Below are 18,252 nucleotides of genomic sequence, written 5' to 3'. Positions count from 1 at the left end.
CTTGGCTCCCTGCACCCCATCCTGCTTCCTCAGAGCAATTCTCAGGGTTAATAGAGATGCTGCCTCCTGGGCTTAAGTCCTAAAAATGTCAGCGGTGCTGAGAACACCTGTCATGGTGCCACTCTCAAAAGAACAGATAAGTGTTAGCCACTCAGCCGTGTCTGACTCTTTGTGACCCCATGGACTGTAGCCCACCAGGCTCCTCTGACTATTGGGATTCTCCAGGCAAGGATACTGCAATGGGTTGCCATTTCCTTCTCCAGGTCCCACTCTTGCTGCTGCTGCTGCTAAGTCACTTCAGTCGTGTCCGACTCTGTGTGACCCCATAGACGGCAGCCCACCACGCTTCCCCACCCTTGGGATTCTCCAGGCAAAAACACTGGAGTGGGTTGCCATTTCCTTCTCCAATGCAGGAAAGTGAAAAGTGAAAAAAAGTGAAGGCACTCAGCCGTGTCTGACTCTTTGCGACCCCATGGACTGTAGCCCACCAGGCTCCTCTGACCATGGGATTCTCCAGGCAAGGATTCTGGAATGGGTTGCCATTCCCTTCTCCAATGCATGGAAGTGAAAGTGAAGTCGCTCAGTCATGTCCGACTGTTCGCGACCCCATGGACTGCAGCCTTCCAGGCTCCTCTGTCCATGGGATTTTCCAGGCAAGAGTACTGGAGTGGGGTGCCACCGCCTTCTCCGGGTCCCACTCTTAGATGCCAGCAATTTCTATACAGCAGAAAGGACAGGGAGCAGACACAGGGTAGCCTTCTTCAGACAGGACCGAAGCCATCCTCCCCTGGGAAATCTTGACTGTGTCACAATCCTTCAACACCCTGGACGCTGAGTTACTCAGCTCTTCTAAAATTATCTCTCCGCTGGCTGCACTGACCTTCGGAATGGCTTTATTGCAGAACAGAAGAGTTCTGTCCTCTATCTATGTAGTGAACCTCCTGGCAGGCTTTCAGAAAAATGCAACCAGTAGCACTTCAAATCCCGAACTTGCTGATAACACCCTGGGCGAACGTGCCAAACCCGTTCAAGCAGAAGTTCAGACTGGAGTCTTCCTTCGGCATGATCTTCCGTGCTCCACACAGCTTCATGTAAATACAAGGAAAACCCACTCGGGGTTTCTGGACAGTGTTTCAAAAGGCAGATATTAGGAGAAGTGACTCACTTCCAAGAGAAAACTGCACAGCTGGGAGGATTCAACAGCTGCTCACCTCCTGGTTTTCTTCCCACTCAACTGCATGCTTCACCCCGTGGCTGCGGGCGTCCCCTGCCGTCTGTTCCCAGGGCTGGTCACACAGATCCCTCTCCCCACTGCTCTTTGTACGGGGACACATCCAAAGCCTGCTGGCCCTGGATCAACGCAATCCCAGTTTTCAAACACAACCTGGTCTCTGAAGTGATAATGCACGGAAAAACATCCCAAACCTCAAGGACCTTATAATAACACCCTCATGGGCTCAAAGACCTGCACTGAGCAAATTAGTAAGTAGGTATTCTGGGCTGGATGGTCAAAGTGTCAGTCACTCGGTCATGTCCTGAGCTTTGCGAGCCCACAGACCATAGCCCGCTGGGCTCCTCTGTCCATGGGATTCTCCAGGCAAGAATACTGGGCTGGGTTGCCATTTCCTCCTCCAGGGGATCTTCCCGACCCAGGGACTGAACCCGTGTCTCCTGCCATTTCAGGCAGATTTATATACATATATATACACCATCTGCATCACCCCAAATCCATAAATTGAACTGCTAACCCCCCAGGACCTAGGAACATGACTGTATTAGGAGATGGATCTTCAAAGAGAGGATAAAGGTGAAATGACGTCACTAGGGCGGGTCCTGATCCCAAAGGACTGGAGTCCATACAGAAAGAGGAGGTCAGGAGACAGGCACACAGAGAGGCACAGCTGTGTAGACTACATTACAAGGGAAAACCCCCATCTCCTTCTCCTGGGATTCTTCCCAACCTAGGCCTCTTGGTATAAGGCCACCCATCAAATCGGATGACCAACACATTTCTACCTCAACAACTTAATTCTACCTGCAATACCCCAATTTCCAAACAAGGTCACTTTCACAGGTACTTATGGTATATTTCTGGGCTTGGGTGCTAGTTGCTCAGTCATGTGTGACTGACTCTTTGCGACCCCATGGACTGTAGCCTACCAGGCTCCTGTGTCCATGAGGTTCTCCAGGCAAGAACATTGGAATGGGTTGCTATTTCCTTCTCCAGGGGATCTTCCTGTCCCAGGGATCGAACCCAGGTCTTCTGCATTGCAGACAGATTCTTTACCGTCTGAGCCACCAGGGAAGACCCATCTTTTGGGGAGGCAAACACAATTAAACCCAGAATGAGGTGGGATATCCAGAGCTGGAAGCCCCCGCAGCGCAAGACTCACAAGAGCATCACCCCAATGTTTCCTGAGTCCAGAGCACAAGCAACGAGGTCAACTCAGCATCTCCACTCTGCCACTCCCAGCCCTGAAAAGAGCTTCTCCCACCGGCTTCTTGCCTCTTTTCCAAACTCTTGTCTTCTCAGCAACAACATCTCGGACTTTTCCTATTCACCATCAAGTCTATCTGCTTCTCTTCCATGTGTTAGTCACTCAGTCGTATCCAACTCTTTGCGACCACACAGACCATAGCCCACCGGGCTCCTCTGTCCATGGGATTGTCCAGGCAAGAACACTGGAGTGCGCTGCCTTTCCTTCTCTTGCTCCCAGCCCAGGGACTGAACCCGAGTCTCCTGCACTGCAGGCAGATTCTCTAACCATCACATAAGCTAGCACAGCAGCTCAACAGACCACGAGGTCTCCAGAACAAACAGGAATCCGGCCACCAGGAGGCCTGTCTTCCTGGGAAAACTGGGCCACGAAGCACCCTTGGGGACACACCCTGGGGTTCTGGTTTGAGGACTTCCTGTATTTGGTTTAAAAGAAAAAAAAAAGGCTCAAGCCAGTTCTCCTAAATCACGTGAGAATGCCTTGGCCACAGACAGAGCAGTCCACATCTCCTTTATAAAAGATTCATCGAAAACCGCTGGGCAACAGGAGTGCCTTCCCAGAATCTCTGAGTTCACAGGAGAGACACCGTTAAGAAGAAGCTTTGTTTTGTTGCAGAGGAAGACACACACGCATTCCATTGTCTACAAGTCTTCCCGTCAGCCACCTGGAGGCTCAGACTTGACTGGGGTCAGGGGGTTGACTCCGATGCACCAATGACTTCTGTTCTGATGACTCAAAAGCATGAGGCTCTAGTGACCCGTCCACACGGGCCCCACACTGCCCTTCGGCTCCGTAAAAGGAAAGTCAGACACACGCACAAAAAAGCCAGCTGCTCCCTTCTGTCCCCCATCAAACATGCCTCTACTCGTCTGGAGACATTGCTCCGGTGGTTTTGAGTTTACGGGTGTTTTCGTCTGTGCGTGGGGGCGGAGGGGGGGACACGCAAGATGCTCCGAGACCATAGTAAACGGTCCTGTGTCTGCTTGCCTGGGCGAGTGGATCGCAGAAGGCAGGTGTGGATGGCTGAGTTGGGAGGTGGTGAGGGGCAGGGCAAGGCAGAGGAGGCGAGCATCGCAGTGGAGGCGTGATCCTGGGCTGACCACGTGGCTGGCACCCCCACCTTCCACTGCGGTCACTGTGCTGGGATGATGGAGGGAAGGGCATCTCAAAAGGGTCACCGTGCCCGCGTGCTCAGTCGCTTCTGTCGTGTCCGACTCTCTGCAACCCCGTGGACTGTAGCCGCCCGCAGGCTCCTCTGTCCGTGGGGATTCTCCAGGCAACAACACCGGAGCGGGTTGCCATGCCCTCCTCCAGGGGATCTCTGCAGAGCCGGGGATGGAACCCACGTCTCCTACACTGGCGGCTGGGTTGTTTACCCACTGAGCCAGGTGTTAAGCCCGAAAAACAGTCAAAGCCAGGGACAAAGCCAGAGCCCGTGACCAGCCGTCTCGAGGACACCACTAAATAAAGCCCCTGGGATCATTCTCTCCGGACCTGCAAACACAGACGCAGATGGCTGGCGAGGCGCGGCGTGGGGTGGGTGGACCCCGATGACTGCAGGGAAGCGAAGGGTGCCTTGTAAGCAGTCAGGTCGGGGAAGCCAGAACAGCTGTTAACTCCGAACACAGGCTGGGCTGGGGGACAAGGGGGATTGAGAGGAATACAGTGGAGGCAGGAGCTGGGAGCCAGGAAAGAAGCTTCCCCCCACCTCCCCCCAGGGATGGGGACAGACAGCCTGCTGTGGACGCCTACACGTCTGGGCCGTGGGCCAGGGTCGTACCTTTCAGTAGCAAAGGGCGTAGGAGAGCCACTTCCCTGGTGGCTCAGTGGGAAAGACTCCACCGGCCCGTGCAGGGCAGTGAGTGAAAGTCACTCCGTCGGGTCCGACTCTTTGCGACCCCGTGGACTGTAACCCCTCCAGGCTCCTCTGTCCGTGGGATTCTCCAGGCAAGAATACTGGAGTGGGTCACCATGCCCTTCTCCAGGGGACCGTCCCAACCCAGGGACTGAACCCGGGTCTCCCGCATTGCAGGCAGATTCGGTACCCAATGAGCTACCAGGGAAACCCCAGAATACCGGAGTGGATTGCCATTTCCTTCTCCCTGGACTGTAGCCCACCAGGCTCCTCTGTCCATGGGATTCTCCAGGCAAGAATACTGGAGTGGGTTGCCATGCACTTCTCCAGGGGACCTTCCCAACCCAGGAATTGGACCCGGGACTCCTGCACTGCAGGCAGATTCTGTACCCTATGAGCCAACAGGGAAACCCAAGAACACTGGAGTGGGTTGCCATGCCCTCCTCAAGGGGATCTTCCCCACCCAGAGATCGAACCCATGTCTCTCGGATCTCCTGCATTGGCAGGTGGGTTCTTCACCACCAGCAACACCTGGGTAGCCCAATAATCATGCACCTCAGCCCCCAAATCATAAATCAACCAATAAAGCAAACTTCAAAGAGTGTGGGAGACAGAGGCATGTATGCGCTGCATGCCGGGCACCATCAACTGGACAACGCCAGGATACATCCATGTGACGATACTCGAGACTCCACGAGACACCCCAGAGAGGATGGGAGTGGGCAGAGGGGAGCGGGTGACTGAGGTCCCAGGAAAACCCAGGAGATGAGAGCTCTGGCGATGGGAGGCGGGGAGCCCACGTGGATGTCTTGCTGGGGCAGACAGGCACCCCTTCTCCCCACCGACCCTGGGCAGGCACTCGGTGGGAACAGCATCCTCTCTTGTGTTAAGATGGGGAGCCTGAGGTGCGTCAGGACCCAGCGGGAACACGCTCTGTCCCCAGCACACACAGGAGACTCCCACGTTGGGGGGTGCGGGCGAGCAGGCAGGCAGGGACCCAGAGCCAAGGACTTACAGTTTGACCAGGAAAGGATGGTTGACTTCCTTCAGCACCGACTTCTCATTGTGGACGTGCTGCTCCTGCTTCAGGCGGATGATGTCGGGGATGGTCATCACCTTCAGGGCGAAGAAATGCTTGCTTGTCTTCTCCTGGACGAGCTGCACGCGGCCGAACGTCCCTGTACCTGCATGCGGAGAGCAGAGTTGGGGAGAGGCGTGCTCAGTGACCATGGCTCCCCGCCACCAGGAATGTCGGACAACCTGGCAGGTCAGACGACTCCATTCCCTACGAGACACCAGGCGACACACACTCCTCTGCAACAGTCAAGTTAAATTCGTGCACACACAGCATCACTTGACTACGACGAAGCTACCAAGAGTCACAGCTGTGGTTCTCCCAGGAGCGACGCACAGACGTGCGAGCTGCACCATAAGGAAGGCTGAGTGCACTTAAGCATTGATGCTTTTGAACTGTGGGGCTGGAAAACACTTGAGAGTCCCTTGCAAGGAGATCCAACCACTCCATCCTAAAGGATCAGCCCTGGGTGTTCATTGGAATGACTGATGCTGAAGCTGAAACTCCAATCCTTTGGCCATCTAATGGGAAGAGCTGACTCATTGGAAAAGACCCTGCTGCTGGGAAAGATCGAAGGCAGGAGGAGAAGAGGACAACAGAGGATTAGATGGTTGGATGGCATCACTGACTCGATGGACATGAGTTTGGATAAAGTCTGGCAGTCGCTGATGGACAGGGAGGCCTGGCGAGCTGCAGTCCATGGGGTCGCAGAGAGATGGACACGAATCAGCAGCTGAAGGACAAGAAGCGTAACTTGCCCCTGAATTGTCCTTTGATGAGAGTGACTGACTATCGTTTCTGGAAATGAGTCATCCCAGAGAAAACACACACGTAGGTAAAGGCAGAATGGGAAAGCACACCAAATACATTCCTTTGACGTGTCTTTTTCTTGACACTTTTCTAAATCAGGACGAGACACAGAAAACAAACTTACGGCAACTGAAGGGGAAAGGGTTGGGGGAGCGTTAAATGCGGAGTTTGGGATGAACAGACACACACGACTACGTGGAAAACGGACAAGCAAGAAGCTCCTACTGGACAGCACAGGGAATTCTCCTCCACATCTCGTATGACCGTGTATGGAAAGAGAATGTAAAAAAAGCACAGATACGTAACTGACTCACTGTGCTGTACACCTGAAACGAACCCAACACTGTAATTAACTCTCGCTGCCGAACTGACTCTTTGCAACCACGTGGACTGTGACCCGCCAGGCTCCTCTGTTCATGGGGATACTCCAGGCAAGAACACTGGAGTGGGTTGCCATGCCCTCCTCCAGGGAACTTTCCCGACTCAGGGACTGAACCCCGGTCTCCTGCATTACAGGCAGACTCTTTACTGTCTGAGTCACCAGGGGTGGTCGTAAACCCAAGGACAGGGTCCTCATAAGACACAGGACAGGAGAGACAGACCCAGAGGAGAAGCCACATGGAGACGGAGGCATAGACGGGAGGGAGGCGGCCACCAGCCCAGGGACGGACGCCTGGAGACCCCAGAAGCTGGAAGAGGTGCGAAGGACCCTCCCCTGGAGCCTCTGCAGGGAGCTCAGCCCTGGGACACCCTGACCTCAGACGTCTGGTCCCCAGGGTTCAGAGAAGATGAATGTCTACAGTTTCAAGCTTCCCAGTTTGGTGGAAATTTGTTATGGCCGCACCAGGCGGTACGAATTCAACCAAACAATGCTCAGGAATTGTCCGAGCATCCTTGTTGTTTAATCACTTAATACCACACGTTCATGTCTTTGCGGATAGAACCTAACACAACTTTAATCTTCCTCCTGTTTGAGAACAGGTCTGGACATGGAAATGTACATGTTTCAAGTGCCCCAACGGAGCTCCGCTCAGGTCTCTGGATACGCTGACGTGGTCTGGGAAAATCTGGGGAAATTAAAGGCCAGTGGTGAGGACACCACACTCAATTGTCTTTGTCCAGATTAACGCTGATGAGGACAAATTTGCAAGAAAGACAATGAGAAATCATAAAAAGAGAAGCCAGCCTGTTCTGGAAAAGTGATGAAGTTTGCAAAAGCTTATCAAAAGAAGTATGCACAAACAGTGTGTCTGCTTCTGGCTAATAATAACATTTTCTTGGCAAAGGAAACGCTGCTGAGTTTCTGCTACCCGTGGGGTAAGCCCCTGGGCAGTCCTTACTGGGAACACACCCTGGCTAGAAAGGGGAATTACTCTCAGACTTCCTAAAAGAAGTTTCTCCCAAAAGACTGCTACAAAAAAAAAAAAAAAAAGACTGCTACAGTCCACGTTCCTTTTTATGAACTTCACTTGCACTGTACATTTTAATTAGTGGAAGGGAAAGGATTCCTCATGTTATAAGAAAATGTTTCTAACTGTACCTATGCATGGTATCTCATGCAGAAAATGGACACAGTAACACTTCTCTTAAGACATAAAGTCTTGCTTCCCAATAACTGTATTTTTTATCCTTGAGACTGCAGGAATCAAATATGTGATGACACTGTATCTTTCTTTTATTTTTAGATACCTCTGACACAATTTGGAAGAAATCGCATTGGTTTTAATGGTTCTACATCATGGAGACCACCAGTAGCATTTTCTTACATATTTCTCTCTTGTGTTTATGAACGAAAAGACCCCGTCCTGAAGGACATATTCACTCTTTCATGATCAAAGTATAATGAGACTAATGGAAGTGTTACTCGATCAGTCATGTCCAGGTCTTTACCACCCCCACGGACCGTAGCTCACCAGGCTCCTCTGTCCATGGGATTCTCCAGGCAAGAATTGTGGAGTGGGCTGTCATGACCTTGATGATGAAAAGATTAGAAACAAACCATCTGAAGACACATTTAAAAAGAAACATTATTTCACACATAAAGGAAAAGACGTGGTCAAACAACAGGATGATGGTAACAACCGGTGAATTGAGAGTCCACATGGAAATCCCACCAAGGCAGAGGTTTACCAAAGCCTGGCTAAACGTACAAGAAGATCCTACACGGATGAATTTAATCTCCTGTGTTCTGCTGAAAAACAGGGAACTGGACTATGTCTTTCGCCTGATGAGAAATTACCTTTTCTTCCTGTTTCAGACACTCATAAGCACTGGGTGGACCAGAAAGTTCATCCTGTTTTGAGTAAAAGTGAAAAACATTTTTCATTTTCACCAAGAATTTTATAGAACAATCGGTTTGCTAGGCAAACGAACTTTTTTTGGCCAACCCCGATAGCCCTGGTTCCTTGAAAATGCCCTAGTTTGTGCTTTAAACGGGCTTCTCTGGTGGTTCAGAGAGTCAAGAATGTGTCTTCAATGCTGGAGACCCAGGTTTGATCCCTGAGTTGGGAAGATCCCCCTGGAGAAGGAAATGGCACCCCACTCCAGTCTTCTTGGCTGGAGAATCCCATGGACAGAGGAGCCTGGTGGGCTACAGTCCATGGGGTCGCAAAGAGTCAGACAGGACTGAATGACGGAGCACGCCCACACACCCACACACACACCCACACACACACACACACACACGATGCAGAAAACAGATAATGAACAAGGCTGTACTATATAGCGCAGGGAACTCTATTCAATACTCTGTACTGACCTATATGTGAAAGAATCTTTAAAAATAGAGGAGATATATGTATAACTGACTCACTTTGCTATATACCTGAAGCTAGCACACCACTGCATGTCAACAGGAGAAAAATGAACATAACAAAACAGAAAGAGACGCACGAGACTTAGAAAACAAACTCATGATTGCCAGGCCGAAGAGATAAGTTAGGAAGTGTGGGATGGACATGGACACACTGCTGTATTTAACATGGAGAACCAACAAGGACCTGCTGGACAGCACAGGGAACTCTGCTCAATACTCAGTAACAACCTTATGGTTCCCAGGGGGAAGGATGGGGGAAGGGATAGTCAGGGAGTCTGGGATGGACATGGACACACTGCTGTGTTTAACATGGAGAACCAGCAAGGACCTGCTGGACAGCACAGGGCACTCTGCTCAATGTCACATGGCGGCCTGGATGGAGGGGAGTTGGGGGAGAACGGGTACATGTGTGTGGATGGCTGAGTCCCTTTGCTGTCCACCTGAAGCCATCACAACATTGTTAATCGGCAATACTCCAGCATAAAATAAAAAAGATTAAGAAACACAGAATAAAAGTTGGCTTTTGGAAATTATGGCTGCAAACCAGTACCAACTCCTGTTTCACTGGGCGCGGGGGAACCTTCAGGAGTTCTGTAAAGAATGTGTGCTAACTTTGATTAAACTTAAAACCATGGAACTGGACCCCTTCCAACAGGTGAATTTTATTGATTTGGGAATTCTCTCTTAATAAGCAAAATCTACCCTCAAAAAAATGTGTGCTTTGGATAAAGTCATGAAGGTTTTTTGTGTTTTTTTTTTAAGCTTGGAATCTTCAGCTTCAAAGATCAGCTGAATAAGCTGGACACAGTTCAGCTGGGCGCTGGGTGGGGCAGACCGCCCTTGTGAGTCCACTCGTCTAGACAGGCTTTCAAAAACAAAAACCAGTCATTCCCTCAAAATGCTGCGGAGTCAAGCCGCATTCCATTGCACAGTCACCTCCTTCATTCTGTAAGATACTTATTTTTAAAAGATAAAAATAGAACAGATACTTCACAGCACCCTCCCAATTCTTCTAGTCACGGGCTATTTAAGTTACGCCGTCTCCTATCAAAGATACCAAGTGTGCAATCACAAAAGAAAACCAGGAACAAGGGAAGTTGCCAGCCCAACTCCCACTGCTAACAAATGTTACACAAGGAGATGCCTTGAATTCCTGCTCTTGCACTGGGCTCCCTGAGAGAAGATATGAGCTGCTCTGAACCTCGCCTGGTAACTCTTGACCCAGAGGCAAAGGTTGGTCTCTGTAATTTGATAACACGAGCTGGCCACTTTAAAAGTCGAAGCTGCATCCAGGGTGGGACGTGACAATGTCACGTGGTCCGTGCTTTGTCGTGTCCGACTCTTTACAACCCCATGGACTGCAGCCCACCAGGCTCCTCTGTCCATGGGATTCTCCAGCCAAGAAGACTGGAGTCAGTTGCCATTTCCTCCTCCAGAGGAGCTCCCCGACCCAGGGATCAAACCCAGGTCTCTCGCATTGCAGGCGGATTCTTTATCGACTGAGTCACCAGGGAAGCCCTCTCGGAGGCTAGACTTACATTTGGCTGTACTGTGCCTCAGTTTGAACACACAGTATATTTAGTCATGGCGTGTGGGATGTAGTTAGCTGACCAGGGATGGAACCTGTGTCCCCCTGCACTGGGAGCGTGGAGTCTTTAACACTGAACCACCCGGGAACTCCCAAGACACTGTCTTTGGAGGAAGCCAATCCTAAAGGAAATGAGTCCTGAATATTCATTGGAAGGGCTGACGCTGAAACTCCAATCCTTTGGCTGCCTGATGCAAAGAACGGACTCATTAGAAAAGACCCTGATGCCGGGAAAGATTGAAGGCGGGAGGAGAAGGGGACGAGATGGCTGGATGGCATCACCGACTAGATGGACATGAGTAAACTCCGGGAGCTGATGATGGACAGGGAGGCCTGGTATTCTGCAGTCCATGGGGTCGCAAAGAGTCGGACACAACTGAGCAACTGAAGTTTGCAGTGGAAACTGGGGAGGAGGGAGGAGACTGGAGCTTGCGGTCTAGTTGAAATGAGCGTTGGTGACAGCCACAGACAAGAGCTGAGATTCAAGGGGGCGGAGGAAACGCGGGCAGAGAAGGGCCGGCCTTTCGAAAGCCTTCCACCAAGTTCTTTGGGAGAGGCAGTTCCAGGAAGTCACGGGGCAGACACAGGGGAAGTGGCCTGGCTGATCTGAGCTCTAGTGTGTTTTCTGTTTGTTTCAGAGATTTCCCTGTGGCCACAGAAGGCAGCGAGAAGAACCGAAAAAGAGGAGCTTGCAAACTCAAAGAGAAAATGCTGCTTGGGAATCGGCGGGGATGGGGCTGGCAGAGGGAGCCAGGGCAGGGAGGACGACAGGGGGTGGGTAAAGCATCTGAGAAGGTCCTGATGGTCCCCTCGCAGATAGGGGAACCCTGGTGGGTGTCCAGAGGGGTCTGCGGAGTTGCTTTGTTTTGGGGAGAAGCTGGCGACAAGTTCCATGCTGGAGCCTCCGGACAAGCGGAAGGTGTGGGATATGGTGGCTGGAAGGTTGTCTAGGCCCGAAACAAGATTCCCGTCTGCCTGCAACACCCCCCCTTTTTTTAAAAATATTTATTTATTTTAATTTGGCTCAGCTGGTAAAGAATCCGCCTGCCATGCGGGAGACCCAGGTTCAGTCCCTGGGTGGGGAAGATCCCCTGGAGGAGGGAAGGGCAACCCACTCCAGTATTCTAGCCTGGAGACTCCCATGGACAGAGGAGCCTGGTGGGGCTACAGCCCATGCGGTCCAGAGAGTCGGACATGATTGAGCGACTAACACACACTCTTTTAATTTACTTGGCTGAAACTTGGTCACAGCTGCTGCATGTGGCAACTACTTCCCTGACCATGGATCAAACCTAGGCCCCCTGCGCTGGGAGCACGGAGTCTTAGCCACTGGACCTCCAGGAAGTTTCCCCCCTCCCCCGCCGCCAAACTTTAGAATGGGGAGTTACTTGGAAAGAAGGTATTTGCAGACATGATGGAGTGAAGGGTCTGAGATGAGGTTCCTCTTGGATGGGGGTGGCCCTAAACCCAAGAACAGGCTCCTTATAAGACAGAAGAGGAGAGACACGGACACAGGAGAAGCCACGTGGACACAGAGGCGGAGACGGGAGGGAGGCGGCCACCGGCCCAGGGACAGACACCCGGAGCCCCCAGAAGACAGAAGAGGCGGGAAGGACTCTCCCCTGGAGCCTCTGCAGGGAGCCCAGCCCTGGGACACCCTGACCTCAGACGTCTGGTCCCCAGGACTCAGGGTTTCTGGTCCCCGGGACTCAGGGTACAGGGGGGATGGATGTCTGTAGTTTCAAACCCCAGGTTTCATCTGTTACTATAGACTATGGAAGGTCACGAAGGTTGCAACAGCCCCGGGGATGGACGCCTGGAGCCCCCAGAAGCTGGAAGAGGCGGGAAGGACCCTCCCCTAGAGACTCTGCAGGGAGCTCAGTTCTGGGACACCTTGACCTCGGACATCTGGTCTCCAGGGCTGGGGGAGGATGGATGGGTGTGGTTTTAAGCCACCTGGTTAGTAATGGTTTATAACAACAGCTCCAGGAAGCCAACACAAGGGGACCCCTGGATGTTCACGGAGAGAGATGGACCCCCAGCAAGCACCGCCTTGTGGATACCCCACCAAGCCCACAAGAGAAAGCTGTAGATGAAAGCGGTGCCTTTGGGAGCCCCCAGCTCCAGAACGAGAACAAAATTCACCATAATGAATAAGACCCTCCTCCTTTGTCATGTCCATCCAGCCTGCCAAAAACTGACTGTGACTTACTGCCACCTCCTGCTTTTGTTCAACATAGTATCTTGTCAAACTGCTCTGAAAATGGGACTCAAAGTGAGACTTGTTAAAAAAAAAAAATTCCTCTCAGGTTCCCCTCTTGGTTTTTATCGTCTCTTAGGTTCCCTGAATTCTTCGTCTGTTCTGGGATCCCAAGCCTTCTGCTATCTTGATGTCTCGGACAGTTGTCAACGTACCGATCACAGTTAGGTTGCTTGTCTTCTCCTTTTAAGGAGGCAAGAAAAAGGACTTCCCTGGTGTTTCAGTGGTTGAGATATCGCCTTCTAACACGCAGGTTTGATCCCTGTTCAGGGAACTAAGAGTGAAAAAGCTGGCTTAAAAGCCAACATTCAAAAAACTAAGATCACGGATTCCGGTCCCTTCACTTCATGGCAAATAGATGGGGAAACAATGCAAATAGCGGCTGATTTTATTTTCCTGAGGCCTGAAACCACTGTGGACGCTGACTGCACCCATGAAATTGAAAGACGCTTGCTCCTTGGAAGAAGAGCTATGACCAACCTAGACAGCGTATTAAAAAGCAGAGACATTATTTTGCCAACAAAGGTCTGTCTAGTCAGAGCTGTGGTTTTTCCAGTAGTCCTGTATGGATGTGAGAGCTGGACTATAAAGAAGGCTGAGAACCAAAGAATTGATGCTTCTGAACTGTGGTGTTGGAGAAGACTCTTGAGATTCCCGTGGACTGCAATGAGATCCAACCAGTCCATCCTAAAGGAAATCAGTCCTGGGTGTTCATTGGAAGGACTGACGCTGAAGCTGAAACTCCAATGCTTTGGCCACCTCATGCGAAGAGTTGACTAACTGGAAAACACCCTGATGCTGGGAGGGATTGAGGGCAGGAGGAGAAGGGGATAACAGAGGACAAAATGGTTGGGTGGCATCACCGACTCAATGGACACAAGTTTGAGCAAACTCTGGGAGATGCTGATGGACAGGGAAGCCTGGCGTGCTGCAGTCCATGGGGTCGCAAAGTGTCAGACACTGGTTAGCAACTAAAACAAGAACAGCAGAGAACCAGATGCCACGTGACTAGGAGCTCGCATGCCAGAGGTAAGACCTGGTGCAGTCAGATAAATACATAAATGAGTAGTTTTTTTTTAAAGATGCTGAAGCACATTAAACAAAAAAGTCCCCCATGACCCCGGATAGGGTAAGCACCCAGCCTTCATTTTTGCCCGACGCATGCTAACCGTGTTCTGGGCAAGCCCATGGGATCCGTACATCTATGAGGCAAAACAAACAGCAATGTGTCTCCAAACGCCCCTGGCCGGAGCCAAAGAGCGCAGTCATCACCAGGACACACACACTGTTCTGCAAGCCCAGGCACGGCGTTGGTGCAGAGTCTGGACACGCCAGAGGTCTGTTTTCAAAGGGCGATGCCACGCCAAGCCACTTGGGAAAGTTAAGTTCAACACCGGCAACTAATAAAAAGCCACTGAAAGACGACATCTCCATTCCTCAAGTTTACCGAAAATGTGTGCTGGTTTGCTCAGTCGTGTCTGACTCTCTGCGACCCTGTGGACTGTAGCCCACCAGGCTCCTCTGTCCGTGGTATTCTGCAAGCAAGAATCCTGGAGTGGGTTGCCATGCCCTTCTCCAGGGGATCTTCCGAACCCAGGGATTGAGCCCAGGTCTCCTGCGTGGCAGGTTGGATATGTTACCCCTAGAACCACCCCAGTCATTCCTCAAGAGTCCTAATAAAACCTGGTCACTCCATCTTCAAAGCCCGCCTGTCAATCTGCCTTCCTATAAGAATCCACCTGCTCTCAGTGTGGCTGGGTGGTTCGTGCGCTGGGCTGACATCCTGCCACTGCCGCTAAGCCGCTTCAGTTGTGTCCGACTCTGTGCGACCCCATAGACGGCAGCCCACCAGGCTCCCCCGTCCCTGGGATTCTCCAGGCAAGAACACCGGAGTGGGTTGCCATTTCCTTCTGCAATACATGAAAGAGAAAAGTCAAAGTGAAGTCGCTCAGTCTTGTCCGACTCTTAGCGACCCCATGGACTGCAGCCTACCGGGCTCCTCTGTCCATGGGATTTTCCAGGCAAGAGTACTGGACTGGGGTGCCATCGCCTTCTCCGGGGCTGATATCCTAATTTTACACTAATGCAGTCTTCTGTTCTCATATCACTGCGAGATGTTTGAAACCATTCACTGGCGTCTTTTCTGGGCTGCGAACGCATTTGAAACCATTCACTGGCGTCTTTTCTGGGCTGCGAACGCAGAAGCCTGGAACCCCGACTCTCAGAGGTCACACTGCTTCCAAACTAAGACGTTCTAAAGAGACAAATAACAACCCACCTTCCGGGGCAGGTTTGGGACTGTCTACCTGGGAACTTGCCTGGTGGCTTAGGTGGTAAAGAATTCGCCTGCAATACGGGAGACCTGGATTTGATCCCTGGGTTGGAAAGATCCCCCTGGAGAAGGGAAAGGCTACCCACTCCAGTATTATGGCCTGGAGAATTCCATGGACTGTACAGTCCATGGGGCTGCAAAGAGTCAGACATGACGGGGTGACTTTCACATACACACACACAAACACACCTGGGAACTACCTGCCCAGGTAGGAACTACCTTCGAGCTGACTCAACAGTCAAGCCAGGCACTGAGTCCCAGAGCAGAGGATGGGTTTCCCATCCTAAGAGGCAGCGGGCTTCAGGTTTCGTCCAGAGTTATTTGTCAACATGCAAAGAACCGTTAGGGAAGTTGGGGACTGTTCTGCACGCCACCCCCACCCCACCTTGGCCAGAAACCTTCCTACGTATACGGGTGTGTGCTCCAACTCGTGTGGGCAGAAAGAAAAGCCCACGAAATCGCTGGACAATGAAAAGCAGCCGCTTTCTTCCTGCACAAAGGCAGACCTTACCCAGGAGGTCGAGAGCCAAGTCCACCCGACCACACACCCAGCCGTGAACAGCATCCCAGGTGCCAGACGGCGATCCTAAGGGTCGTCGAAAGCAGTCGTCCCGGGCAGTTTTACTTTTGCTTTTAAAGGAAGCCGTGCCAACTGTCCCGAAATGGACACCTCTTAGAAACAGGCTTCTGGGAGAACACTAAGAAGAGCCCTTAAAAAAAAAAAAAACTAGGAATACAACGAGTCAACACAACAAATACCCCAAAATCTGTTACCCAAAAAAAAAAGCTAACTAATCTTTTTGAGGACCAAGTAAATGAACGTCTTTGTGACTAAAATCACATCCCAACAGTAACTATTTACATTCAAGCATCCACGTAATCCTCTGACTCCTTGGTGGTTTGTTTTTTTTTTTAATAACAAACGGTAAATTTGCTTTTTTTTTTATGAAGGTGTTAAGGATAAATGGAAACTGTCACTCAAGTAGACTTTCCAAAAAATGAAACCGTAGTTTCCCATGTTAAACACAGCAGTGTGTCCATGTCCATCCCAGACTCCCTGACTATCCCTTCCCCCATCCTTCCCCCCGGGAACCATAAGGTTATTACAGAGTATTGAGCAAAGTTCCCTGAGGTGTCCAGAAGGTCCTTGCTGGTTCTCCACGTTAAATATAGCAGTGTGTCCATGTCCATCCCAAACTCCCTAACTATCCCTTCCCCCATCCTTCCCCCTGGCAACCATAAGGTTATTACACAGTATTGAGCAGAGTTCCCTGTGTTATACAATAGGTCCTGAGGCAAAGAGCTGACTCACTGGAAAACACCCTGATGCTGGGAAAGATTGAGGGCAGGAGGAGAAGGGGACGACAGAGGATGAGATGGCTGGATAGCATCACCGACTCGATGCACATGAGTTTAAGCAAGCTGCAGGAGTTGGTGAAGGACACGGAGGCCTGGCGTGCTGCAGTCCATGGGGCTGCAGCAGTTGGACACGACTAAGCGAGTAACACTTTAGTTTACTTTAGACTCCAAGCTTGAGTTTTCAACCTGAACTAAATAATTTTATTTTTTTGAGGCGGGGGAAGGAATTGCTCCCAAACATAAGCCAGTTCCCTGTCCACCTCTTCCCTGCTTCCTGCAAGCCTCAGGGCTAAGCATGCGCGCGCGCGCGCGCGCACACACACACACACACACCGCTCAGGAACACAGAGCCCTGCTTCCATCTGTCCCTCCACACTCAGACTCCGGGCGCCCTCACCACTACAAAGGCCAGCTTTCTCTGCAGCCGGAGCCCCGCTGGCCACACCCAGCCTCAGATGCGCTGGCTCCTTTGTTCGCGAAGAGGCTCCCCAGAGAAGGAACCAGCAGGGTGAAGCCATCCGTTCAAGTCATCGTCCGCCTTTTCACAGGAACCCCAGGGAGGCTTCCCTCCAAACTCCTCCCCTTCGATGAGCTGCTTCATCAAGCAAGTGTCCACATGAACCATAAGGAGAGAATTCAGAGACCAGCAGAAACCCAACTACACTCAGCAACACGGAACTGAACCCCATTTCTCATACAAGGTTAAAAAGCACACTGTATTTCCTTCCTGACCACATGCCCAGTCCCCGGCTCTTGGAAAGAGACACGCTTGAACTGAATTATTTCATCTGATGGATGACTCACAATTATGACTTTATTGCTACTTCTCTCTTGGGTATTCCTTCAGAAAAGGGGTGTCGACGCACGTATTCTAATGTATTGTTTACAGATTGTAAGATAAAGTCAAGCATAGTGTACCTGCTGATCATTCCTCACCTCATACTTAGAAATGTCTCCTCAGTTCAGTTCACTCACTCAAGTCGTGTCGGACTCTGCGACCCCAGGGACTGCAGCACGCCAGGCCTCCCTGTCCATCACCAACTCCCGCAGCTTACTCAAACTCATGTCCATCGAGTCAGTGATGCCATCCAACCATCTCATCCTCTGTCTTCCCCTTCTCCTCCAGCCTTCAATGTTTCTCAGCATCAAGGTCTTTTCCAATGAGTCAGCTCTTCACATCAGGTGGCTCAAGTGTTGGCACTTCAGCCTCAGGAATTTAGCAAAAGATGCCGCATTCTGTCCACCCAATCCACCATAGTATCGGAGATCCCAGCCCTGAAATGTGGGGAAGACTATTTCTGCAATTAAGAGTAGCTTACAAGCATTCATTAATCTCCCTTGTGGCTCAGACCATAAAGAATCCGCCTGCAAAGGAGGAGACTGGGGTTCGATCCTTGGGTCGGGAAGATCCCCTGGAGAAGGGAATGCCTGGAGAATCTCATGGACAGGGGAGCCTGGTGGGATACACTCCATGAGGTCGCAAAGAGTGAAACACGACTGAGCCACTGACACAGAAGCACAAGAGTATCTGTAGTGTTGGTTTGGTTATTCTTCAAAGGGTAGCCTCAGAAAAATAAAAACAGCCTGAGTTTGCCGATGGACATGAGTTTAAGTAAACTCGAGGAGACAGTCAAGGACCGGGAAGCCTGGAGTGCTTCAG

At 51.2% G+C, this 18,252-nt stretch overlaps 1 protein-coding gene across 3 annotated transcripts in view; it reads right to left on the bottom strand.

Annotated features, from left to right (window-relative positions):
- The window catches only part of PRKX (protein kinase cAMP-dependent X-linked catalytic subunit), a 59,791-nt gene that overhangs the window by 31,971 nt on the left and 9,568 nt on the right, over positions 1-18,252 (bottom strand). For 2 of the 3 annotated variants that reach the window (XM_019956123.2, XM_019956122.2), the window contains exon 2: positions 5,369-5,537. In XM_019956123.2, the coding sequence (XP_019811682.1) occupies positions 5,369-5,537 (169 nt within the window). Of the gene's footprint in view, positions 1-5,368; positions 5,538-8,477; positions 8,529-18,252 lie in introns of those variants that run through there. The other variant, XM_070785436.1, reaches the window with a different exon arrangement.

This window comes from Bos indicus, chromosome X (genome assembly GCF_029378745.1).
Source record: "Bos indicus isolate NIAB-ARS_2022 breed Sahiwal x Tharparkar chromosome X, NIAB-ARS_B.indTharparkar_mat_pri_1.0, whole genome shotgun sequence".
Taxonomy (NCBI): Eukaryota; Metazoa; Chordata; class Mammalia; order Artiodactyla; family Bovidae; genus Bos; species Bos indicus.
This window is presented reverse-complemented; position numbering and strand designations above follow the sequence as displayed.